This window comes from Myotis nattereri (genome assembly GCF_964212035.1).
Source record: "Myotis nattereri genome assembly, chromosome: 4".
Lineage (NCBI taxonomy): Eukaryota > Metazoa > Chordata > Mammalia > Chiroptera > Vespertilionidae > Myotis > Myotis nattereri.
This window is the reverse complement of record NC_138079.1, coordinates 63,450,256-63,462,500: the sequence shown is the minus strand read 5'-3', so window position 1 is coordinate 63,462,500 and position 12,245 is coordinate 63,450,256. Positions and strand designations below refer to the sequence as shown.

At 38.0% G+C, this 12,245-nt stretch overlaps 1 protein-coding gene across 1 annotated transcript in view; it reads right to left on the bottom strand.

Moving 5' to 3' along the window:
* FER (FER tyrosine kinase) overlaps nucleotides 1-12,245 on the bottom strand; it is a 295,282-nt gene that overhangs the window by 234,964 nt on the left and 48,073 nt on the right. Inside the window, exon 4 of the mRNA XM_081090052.1 lies at nucleotides 9,095-9,194. Coding sequence (XP_080946178.1) covers nucleotides 9,095-9,194 — 100 coding nt within the window. The remainder of the gene's footprint in view (nucleotides 1-9,094; nucleotides 9,195-12,245) is intronic.

The following is a 12,245-nucleotide window of genomic DNA, read 5'->3' as shown; positions in this document are numbered from 1 at the left end:
GGAAACAGAATCAGTCCATGAGGTCTGCTGTGAAACTGTCAAGGAGTCTGTTTTTGCTGTCAAAAGCCAGGTCACCCTTAGAAAGAGTGTAGAAAACCAGAAATGGGATTTACAAAGAGAAAACAGACAAAAGTGAACAGAGGGATGCTCCTGAAGTCTTTTCCACCCAGACAAGCCGGTTTCTCAAACATCCTCTCTCCCTGAAGTTGCTGAGCTGTGGCCTAAGGGTGGGGGAGTCAGAGAAGCCCAAGGCGAGGTCCGAGGCCCTGATGTCACTGGAGAGCTTTCTGCATTTGAATGAAGCCTTGGAGTGAGATCCATTGGATTGAACCACCCTGACCTCCTCTCCTCCCACTTGCTCCCTACCCCTCCCCCTACTCCCCGATCCCAGGATCTGTCTGCTCCCAGCTGCCTTCCCCGAACATGCCGGGTGCAGGTGGATCCCAGAGAGTGGGCACTGCTCCCCACAGCAGTGCCCAGCTCCAGATGGTGCCAGTGCCCTGCAGCCTGTGGTGCTGCGGTCCCAGGGACAGCAACACCCAGCAACGGCAGAACCTCAGCCTCCCTCCAGACACAGGAGGAAAGACAACCTAAGCAGCAAGCCTAAGGGACGCCCGGGAGGGACGTGCTTGCCGAGCTTCCATGTAGAAGGCCACGCACACACTGCCCAGAGGCTCTCCAGGCCCGGGGCAGGACGCTAGCCTCATAGCCACAATGACAAAGCAAGCATTCTGCCAGGCCACTCATGCTGCCCACTCTCAGCGGCCGCCCCCCAAGGACTGGGGGACTCCGGCAGGCTGAGGGGACTGGACGCCGACATCTTTGTGATGGAGTGATGGTTAATTTGCATATTACCCTTTTATTAAATAGGATAAATATCATAAATAACAAGAATCAATCTTAAAACCAGAATCTGACCAATTCTAATCACATCTGCTACTACCACCCAGTCCAAACCAGCATAAGCCAGTGCCTGGATTACTCCAATAGCCTGGAAGCAACTGGTCTTCTATATCCATCTTTCCCCACCCTCTTATTTTCAACAGGCTACCAGAATTCTCTTATAAAAATGTAAGTTAGTTCATGTCATTCTTCTGCTCAAAACCCACCAATGGCTTCCCATCTTACTCAGGGTAAAGGGTTTTAAAGAACTACCAAGACCTTTCATAATCTGTGTCTCCCTTGCCACCACCATCATTCTTCCTCTGATTCTCATGCCTCCATGCCTTTCCCTTATCAGTCCTTCAGATCTAGCCACACAGATGACTGTTATGCTTCTCAGATATGCTGGACATGATCCCATTTCAATGACTTTGCTTTGGCTATCCCTCTGTCGCAGAGTAATCTCTGTCCCATGAAACCACATGATTGACTCCCTCACCTCCTTCACTCTTTATTTAAAGGCCTCTTTCTCCATGACAACTAATCTGATCAACCCCCAAACACTCTATCTACCTATAGTGTTTTCTCCATTGTAATTATTACCATGTAATATACTATTTTTCACGTTTTAAAAATTAACTAGCTATTTTCTGCTCTAAAAAGTAAGCCTTTTGGAGGAAGGGATTTTTGGATATTTTGTTATCTGTAATATCTACACTAATAAAAGAGAAAAATGGTAATTGGCGTACGGCGATACCCTTTTCATTGGCTAATCAGGGCTATATGCAAATTAACTGCCAACTAAGATTGGCAGTTAACTGCCAACAAGATGGCGGCTAATTTGCATATGTAGGCACAATGCAGGGAGGCGAAAGGGAAAGCAGGAAGAAGCCCCCTGCCACTGACAGTGATCGGAAACCCAGGGGGGAGCTAAGAGGTGGGGGGCAGGGCAAAGGCGGCCCCAGGGCCGCCTTTGCCCTGCCCCCCAGCCATGATCGGAGAATCAGGCGCCTTTGCCGCCCTGGCCAGTGATAGCAGGAAGTAGGGGTGGAGCCAGCGATGGGAGCTGGGCACGGTCGAAGCTGGCAGTCCCAGGAGCTAGGGGTCCCTTGCCTGGGCCTAAAGCGAAGTCCACGATCGCAGCGTCCCCCCACTGCCACTGCGGGTCCCCGCTGCCCGGGCCGGACACCTAGGCCAGAGGCATTAGGCCTGGGCAGGGGCGGAGCCTACAACCGCGGGGAGCTGGGGGTCCCCTGCCCAGGCCTGACACCTCTGCCGGAGGCCTCAGGCCTGGTCAAGGGGCCGATCCGGTGACTGGTGATCAGAGGGTGATGAGGGTCAACTCCTCTGGCCGAGGCATCAGGCCTGGGTGGGGGGCGGAGCCGGGGATTGGGGGGATATGATGGTCCCCTTGCCCAGGCCTGAAGCCTGGGTCAGAGGCGTCAGGCTTGGGCGGGGGGTGAAGCAATCGATCAGAGGGATGGGGGTCCCCTGCCCAGGCATGATTCCTGGGCCAGAGGCCTCAGGCCTGGGCGGGGGCCAGAGCCAGTGATCGGGGGGAGATGGGGGTCCCCTGTCCAAGCCTGACACCTCTGGCGGAGGCGTCAGGCCTGGGCAAGGGGCCGATCAGGCGATTGGAGGGTGATGGGGGTCAACGCCTGAGGGCTCCCAGTATGTGAGAGGGGGCAGGCTGGGCTGAGGGACACTCTCCTCCCCCCACACCCAGGGCATGAATTTCGTGCACCGGGCCCCTTGTTCCTAATATAAATAACAGTGCCTGGCACATAACAAGAAAATGTATGAATTGCTATAGTTCTTATTTCAAAAATAAATTTAAACAAATAAAATTCTTAAAAAGTTAAAAGTTGCCCTGACCGGTTTGGTTCAGTGGATAGAGCGTCGGCCTGCAGACTCAAGGGTCCCGGGTTCGATTCCGGTCAAGGGCATGTACCTTGGTTGTGTGCACATCCCCAGTAGGGGGTGTTCAGGAGGCGGCTGATCGATGTTTCTCTCTCATCGATGTTTCTAACTCTCTATCCCTCTCTCTTCCTCTCTGTAAAAAATCAATAAGATATATATTTTTTTTAAAAGTTAAAAGTTATAGAAAGATTACAATTTTTACCTTCTGCATCAGTTCTAATACTCAAGTCCAAAACTAATATTGTTAAGGACATCACCTATAAAATGTAGAGGAAAATCAGCAAAAAGATTTAACTTCTCGTAACCTCTTTGAATGTGAAACTTAGCTTTATTTAACAAAACTAAGCACAAAGGGGACAAAGCAAGTAATTATGCTTTCATTTTATTTCTAGGAAGTTACCTCCAGAATATAAATCAATCATGGAGCATATTCCATCCCACATAATATTTCAGTATCTAATAAGAATATTATAGCTGTCACTCCAATTTCTATAGCTTTAACCAAATGCAAATTTAGATTGATAACTAAAAGTGCCATTACTCTTTATGACCTTGTAGAGTTCCTATCATATTAAGCTCCATGCAGTGAAAAGCATTCATGCCTTAAGTTAGATGCTAATATATCATGTACTAATAAGTAGGTCTAAAAAATAAAAAGGAAAACCTCTCACTTTCAGGTCACTTTCAATAGAATTAATAATCAACAAATTTAGCTTAAACTCTCCTTTGGTCTTTAGCAAGTCCTGTATCCAAATGTATTTCTTCTCTATGTTGAACTGAGAGGTAAATTTGAATTTCAGAATATTTTTCTAGAACCTCCATACATCATCCATACGTAATTTTGATTTTTAAAAATCTCCAAAGGTTTAGAGATTATTGAATAAGAAGGCCAGTTGTCATTATTAGTGGACTCAAAATCAGCTGATCGATGTTTCTCTCTCATCGATGTTTCTAACTCTCTATCTCTCTCCCTTCCTCTCTGTAAAAAATCAATAAAATATATTTAAAAAAAATAAAAATAAAAAAAATAAAATAAAATAGATTTTTTAAGTTTTATTCATTTTTTAAAATTTGAATTTATTTAAATACAAATTAACCATCTGTCTGAGATCTGAGCTCATTTCAAACTGGTTTTCATAATTAAAGTACTCTAAAGAGACAACTCAATGGATCTAATCAATTTTAATTGGCTATAAAATATCACAGAACTATTCATAATAAGTGAAGAAACAATTTAAGAAAATCTACTGCCAATTATAGAAAACTTTACTTTTTTTTTTTAATGAGACATAACAGCTAATTCACCACAATCTAGCTATAGGTGCCCTCTTACTCCATCTGCTTAGGGTAGTGAGAGCTTATAAATAATCAGGGAATCTACTAATCCCTTAGCACTCTTTTGTATTTCTTACAGAGAAAGAAGAATTTGAAAGAAAGATTGTTTCCCACTCTTGTCATAAAAGTGACAACTTCTCCAGACTGACTCCTATGGGCATGTGTCTTGTGGAGTGGCTCATCCTGCCTTGTTTTTTTCCTGAACACGGTGCGTGATAAAACAGAAGCATTCAGAGTTCTACCCATGTAAGAGAAACCCCCCATAAATGCTACTGTCCGTATTTTGAGGCTTGGTAAATATAAAACACTAGTGTAATTCTATCCATATAGAATCAATTAAATATGTCACATCAGAATATGTAACTATGAGGCAGTTATTTTGAACATCTTTTCTAGTACTTCAGTATATCTTTAAGTAAACTAGAAAATGAAATTAGTAAATTTACAGACATAGTCATAGAAACTAACCAAAATAAAACAGAAGAGAAAAAAGACAGGAGGAAAAAATGATCACAGCATCAGTAGGCTGTGAGACAGTTACAAGCAGCTTAATACACACGTACCTGGAGTCTCTGAAGGCCAGCAGAAAGAGAAGGGGTGACAGTAAATATATGTGAATATATAATGGATAAAAGTTTTCCACACTCATTAAAACTACAAACTCTCAGGTATATACAAGAAGCTCAGAAGCCACAAACAAGTAAAAAAAAAAAAAACCACATCATGACCAAATCACTTAAAACCAATGATGAAAAGCAAATCCTAAAAGCTGCCAAAGGGAAACAAAATGTGCAGATAAAACAGATAACACAGCAAAGAACAATATGAGGGATAATAAAAGTCACTTCATAATGATAAGAGAGTCATCAAGAGGATATAACAATCTTGACTGCTTATACACCTAACAACAGAGTCTTAAAATACATGAAGCAAAAAAACAGAGAACTATAAGAAGAAACAGAGAAACCCACAATTACAGTGGGAGATTTCAATTGCCCCATATCAATAATTGATAGAACAAGTAGACAAAAAATCAGTAGAAACATTAAAAATCTGAATAACAATATTAACCAACTGTACCAAGTTGACAAATAGACCACTCCAACCAATAATAATAGAACACACAGTCTTACCAAATATACATGAAGAATCAAGATATGCCATACTATGGGATATATAACATGTACATAAATATAAAGAAATAAAGTCATAAAAAGAATATTTTCAGACCAAAATGGAAGTAAATTATGAATAAAAAATAGGATATCTCAAGAAAAATGCCATAACTTTAGAAAATTAAATAACACAATTCTAAATAACCTATAGATCAAAGAATAACGCAAGGAAATAAGAAAATATTTTGAACTGAGTGAATATGAAGACACAATAGTATATGAAAAGGATAAAATGTTGCAAAAGGGTACTCAGGAACATTCATAGCACTAAATGCCTGCATTAGGAAAGGAAATAAGATACTTTTCAAATCAATGATCTGAGCTTCCACTTCAAGAAAATAGAATAATTGGTACAAACTAAGCTTAAACATTCAGAAGGAAATAATAAAGACTAAAGCATAAGTCTATTAAATAGAAAGCAAAAAAATAGGGGGGGGGGGGAAATAAGTGTTAGTGAGGAAGTGGATAAAAGGGAACCCTCATGCACTCTTGGTGGGATAAATTTGTGCAGCCACAGTGAAAAACAGTATGAAGGTTCCTAAAAAATAAAATAAAATAAAGGACAACATATGACCCAGCAATCCCACTTCTGAGTATTTATCTGAAGAAATCAAACACACTAATTTGAAAAGATATGTACCCCTATATTCACTACAGCATTATTTACAATAACCAACATATAGAAGCAACCCTATGTGTACATAAATAGATGAATTGATAAAGAACATGCAATGTATTTATACAATGAATATTACTCAGCCATAAAAAAGAATAAAATCTTGCCATTTATGACAACATGAATAGACCTAGAGAATATTATGCTAAATGAAATTAGAGAAAAGCTTATACTATATGATTTCACTTATATGCAGAAACATAAAACAAAACAGACTCATAAACATAGAAAATAAACTAATGACTGCCTGAGGGAAGTGGGGTGATGGGCAAAACAGGTGAAGGGGATTAAAGGTACTAACTTCCAGTTATAAAATAAATATGTCACAGGGAATATAGTCAATAATATTACAATAACTTTAAATGGTAACAGATAATCACTACTCACGACAATTCATTCACAAGGTATATAAATGTTGAATCACTATGTCATACACCTGAAAGTAATATATTGTATGTCAAAGTATACTTAAATTTTTTAAATAAATAAATAAATCTAGTACTAAGGCTATCAACCAATCCAATGATGCTGTAGAATGATAACCCCCACACACACACACAAAAGCAAAACCAAAAGCTGACATTTGAGAATATTAATAAAATCAATAGGCTTCTAGCCAAAATGATTAGGAAAAAGAGAGAGAAGACACAAACTACCAATATCAAGAATGAAAAAGGAAATGTCAGCACAAATTCTGCAAATATAAAAAGGTGAATTAGGGGATATTATAAACAACAATACCAATAAATTCAACAACTTAAATGAAATGGACGAATTCCTTGAAAGTAGTAACCTACTAAAATTCAAACGAAAAGAAACAGATAAACCAAATAGCCCTAAATAAATTAAAGAAACTGAATTTAAAGTTTTAAAACCGTCAGAAATAAATTCTACCAATATTTCAGAAATATGAGCTGTAGAACACAAATCTTTCTAAAAAATTGAATAGGAGGTAATCATTCAGAGGACAGCAATAGCCTTATAAAAATGAGATAACAATATTACAAGAAACAAAGAAAAAGACAGATGACATTTACAAACAAGTCCTAGCTGGTTTGGCTCAGTGAATAGAGCGTCGGCCTGTGGACTGAAGGGTCCCAGGTTCGATTCCAGTCAAGGGCACGTGCCTGGGTTGCCAACTTGATCCCCAATAGGGGACATTCTCATTATGGATGTTTCTATATCTCCATTCCTCTCCCTTCCTCTCTGAAAATATATCAATAAAAATATATTTTAAAGAAACAATGTAACCATCAAAAGCATTTTTAAAAAATTATAAACAAAAACTTAGCCAACCATATTCAACAATATAAAAAATTATAATGCAGCATAGGCAAGAGGCACTATCATTCCAGGAATATGAGGCTGTTGTAATATTTGAAATGTGAAAATCAATCAAAATAATTCACCATATTAAATCAAAAAGAAGAAAAAATGTCATCTCAATCGATACAAAGAAAGCATTTGACAAAAATCCATCATCCATTATAAAGAATGAATAGAAAGGAATTTCTTCAACCTAATAAAAAAAAAATTTGAATACTACAGCTAACATCATATTTAATGATGCCAGACTTTCCCCCAAGTTCAGGAACAAGGCAAACATCTTTGCTCTTTCTGCTTCTACTCAACATTATACTAGAGGTGCTAGCTAGGGCAATCAACAAGTAAAAGAAATCATAATGAAAAGGAAAAATAAAACTCTTTATTCACAGACAACATGATCCTGTAATTCTTTTGTGAAATCATCTACTTTTATAAGGATGATGTGATGGCAAACTTTTCCAACATTTACAGGCGTATGTCAGAACCCTAGTCCAGATACAAACTATATTTATTCACAAAATTGTTTGATGGCAAAACCATGTGTTTAAAACCAACTAAGATGTTCAGAAGTCAAGCTATAATAGAAAAGTAAAACCTCTGTACTTTCATTTACTTCAAAAATAACAAGATAATATACAAGTAAAAGACAAAGAAAAATACATTAATAAAAGAGAATGGTACATTAAATAGTAAAAAGAAAATGGAGTTTCTAATAAGGCTTACATATTTAGCCAGAAAGGAAAAAAAAAATTTTTATTGATTGCAGAGAAAAAGAGAGAGGAACAGAGAGATAGAAACATCAATGATGAGAATCATTGATCGGCTGCCTCTTGCACGCCTTCTACCGAGCCCACAACACAGGCATGTGCCCTTGATGGGTATCAAAACTGGGGACCTTTCAGTCCCAGGCCAATGCTCTAACCACTGAGCCAAGCCAAACCAGTTAGGTGCCAGAAAGAAAATTTTAACTTTTATAATTTCAACTTCTATAATTAAAAAAAAAAACAAAACAAAATATGAAAACTGTTTAGCTACAATTCAAGACTATAACCATAAATCTCTGTTAAAAACATTGATTTCTCTTTCCATTTACTTTCCAACTGTCCAATGAAAAGTGTAGGACACTAGACACATAAAATTCAGCTACAAAGGCAAGATAACGCTACAATATGATCTTGTGATTTTAAAGGCTTTTAAGCATCATAGTAAAAAGGGGATTGAAAAGGCTTCTAAATAAATACAACCTTGTTTTTCTTTTTCAGCACTCACTAATTAACTAAATCTGATGCTAGATATCAATTTAAATACTTTGCATTCCATTACACAAATGCTACATAATTCCATTTAGTATACACTATTCAAAAACATTGTGCATCATTTTTTTTATAAAGGAAGAATTATTACATAATTTCACAATCAGTCTATTTTGGTTTATTTTGGTATTTTTTTAACATATTTTTACTGATTTCAGAGAGGAAGGGAGAGAGGGTGAGAGAGAAGCATCAATGGTGAGAGAGAATCAATGATCCGCTGCCTCCTGCACGCCCCACACTGGAGATCGAGCCCACAACCAGGGCATGTGCCCTGGCTGGGAATTGAATGGCAACCTCCTGGTTCTTAGGTCAACACTCAACCACTGAGCCACGCCAGCCAGGCATATTTCAGTATTTTTTAACATAAATTAGTCTAAGTGGAATCATTACACTTCTTATAAAGATAATATTCAAATGATAAGAATAAAAATCACTAAAGTAATCACTTTTTCATAACTTTGCCATACCTTTAGCTAAAGCTTCTGTATATTTCTCTTTGGCAGAATTCATTTCTTTTATTAATTGTCTATAGCTGGATTTTAATTTCTCTAATTCCGTCTTTGTAACCTGTCAAAAAAAGAAATTTAAAAAAATTAAAACATAAGTTTACATGATCAAGAACTTAAATTCCAATGTGTACCTTACTGCTTATAGGTCAGAGTTGCTCTTTAATACACAATTACAGACAATAAATTAAAAATTACTGGGGGAGGGGGTGGTCAATCGGGGAAAAAGGAGACATATGTAATACAATTTTTAAAAAATTACTTTAGCCCTGGCCCTGGCCGGATGGCTCAGTTGGTTGGAGAGTCATCCCTAACACCAAATAGGTTTCAGGTTCCACTCCCACTCAGAGCACAAAGGGCACACACCTAGGTTTCAGATTCGATCCCCATTGAGGGCGTGAATGGGAGGCAACTGATGGATGTTTCTCTCTCACATCAATTTCTCTCTCTCTCCTCTCTCTCTCTTTCTCTCTCTCTTTCTCTTTCAAATTAATTTTTAAAAATATCCTCAGGTGAGGATAAAAAAAAAAATTTTTTAGTTTGACCAGGTGACTCTGTTGGTTGGAGCATCATCCTGTATACCAAAAGGGTGCAGGTTTGATTCCCTGTCATATCTAGGCTGCAGGTTCAATCCCTGGGCATGGTATATACAGGAGGCAACCAATCCATGTTTCTCTCTCTCAATGATGTTCTTACTTTCTTTCCCTCTCCTTCTCTCTCTCTCTCTCTCTCTCTCTCTCTCTCTAAAAAGAAAGAAAAACATATCCTCAGGTGAAGTCTAAGAGTTTCTTTGTTGATTCTCTTTAATTTCCTGCATAGACAATCATGTCATCTGTGAACAAAGGCAGCTATATTTCTTTGTTCCCAATCTGTATACCTTTTATTTATTTTTCTTGTCTTACTGTATTAGCTAATAACTTCCAATATAATGTTAAGAAGCAGTGGTAAGAAGGAACATTCTTGCCTTGTTCCTGATCTTCATAAGAAAGCTTCGATTTTCTCACCATTAAGTATGATGTTAGCTGTAGGTTTTTTATAGGTATTATCAAGTCTAGTAAGAGTTTTTATCATGAATGAGTGTTGAACTTTTTCAAATGCTATTTCTGCATCTATTCATATAATCACCTGATTTTTCTTTTATTAATCTGTCTATGTGATGGTTTCCAGTCATTGATTTTCAAATGTTGAACCAGTCACATACCTGAAATACACACCAATTGGTCATGGTGTGTAATTCTTATGATACATTGTTGTATTTTATTTCCTAATAATTAAGGATTTTTGTGTTTATGCTCATGAAGACATGAGCCTATAGTTTTCTTTTCTTCTAATATCATGTCTAGTTTTGGAATTAGGGTAATGCCGGTCAAATAGAATGAATTAATCAGTTTCCCTCTATATCTTCTCAAAGAGTTAATAGAGAATTGGTATAATTTCTTGCTTAAAAGTTTGATAGAATTCACCAGTGAACCCATCTGAACCTAGTGCTTTCTGTTTTGGGAGATTATTAATTATTGATTCAATTACTTTAATAGATATTTGCCTATCCAGATTATCTACTCATTCTCAATTAGGTTTTAGTAGATTGTGTTCTTCAAGGAATTGGCTCATTTCTCTACATTATCAAATTTGCAGGCATTGAAGGTTCATAGTATTCCTTCATACGCCTTTAACCTTTAATATCCACGGGATATGTAGTGATATGCCTCTTTCACTTCTAATATTAGTAATCTTTGCTGCCCTGTGCTTTTGTTAGCTAGCTAGCTAGAGGCTTCCTAATTGTATTTATCTTTTCAACAAACCAGTTATTTTGTTGAGTTTTCTCTACTGATTTCCTGTTTTCACTTTCATGGATTTCTGCTCTAATTTTTATTATTTCTTTTCTTCTGCTTACTCTGGATTCAATTTCCTCTTCTTTTTCTACTGTCCTATGGTAGAAGATTAGATTATTGCTTTTAGAACTTTCTTCTTTTCTAATATATGCTATACATTTCTATACGTTTTTCTCTGTCTCTTCTAACTATGTGTTTTTGCCTTTTGGTAGGCCTTACCATTTTTTCTTGGTTGACAAGCACGATGTTTTAGATAAAAGGAACTGATGTAAATAAAGCCTTTACCAATGTGGTGACAAAGATGTCAGGGAGGGGAAGCATGCTATAGTCCCATGACTAGGTCTCAGTTTTTTACTAAGCCTGTGCCCCTCAACTGTGAACATTACATGTGTTTCTCAGTCCCCAGCCCCCCTTTCACGAGACATGATGGCTAGCGTGCGCCAAAATTGTGTATTTCCCTTCCCCCAGGTTGTTAAGCTCTCAGTTTCTCATAAGGGCAGATCTTGTTAAGAAGACCAGAATACTCTGGCATATGGCGAAATGGTTTCTTTTCTCCTCCCCTAGCCAGGACCATGAGACTTTTCTCCAATGCTCACTGTGAGAACCTGGAAGAGATCCAGGAGGTAAAACTCAAAAAAGTATGGGGGCCACTCAACGACTGGGTCCTCCTGAAGTTTTTAATTGTCACAGTTGTCCACACTGAGACTCCAGGACTTGTCAATTACCATCCAGGTTTTTCTGCACCCAGCACTGGTTCCCAAGGAGGCTCTGATAGGTTGTGATTTGCTATATTGGCTTAGCAGTCTACTTAATTTCGGCAGCAGCTGTTTGCCCTGTGACTTCTCTTATCTTATACACCTAAGAAGAGTTGTTCATTTTTTAAATTTTTTCAGCCTTTTACTTATTGTTTGAATGAAGTGGCAACCTCCAAACTTCTTATGTGCTCGACCAGGAATTAGAAGCCTTAACTTTTGAAGTTGTAAAGAACCAATTCATTATTTTGCAAACTGGCAAATTAATAGCAAAAAGCAAGCATTTATCCTGCCTTCCTCTTTTAAACTATACCTCAGGGTAACCAAATAGTTGATCTAGGGAAAGTCTTAATTGAAAAATTCCAGCTAACAATTGCATCAAGAATAATAGAAGAAAAATCTTGCCATTATGCAAACCCCACTGAAGTAATAGATTAATCATTGAACATGAATTGTTTCTAAAACTATTAGATGAAAAGCGGAAGGGAAACTTTATTAACAGATTGATCAGGCTGGCAAAACTGGAAC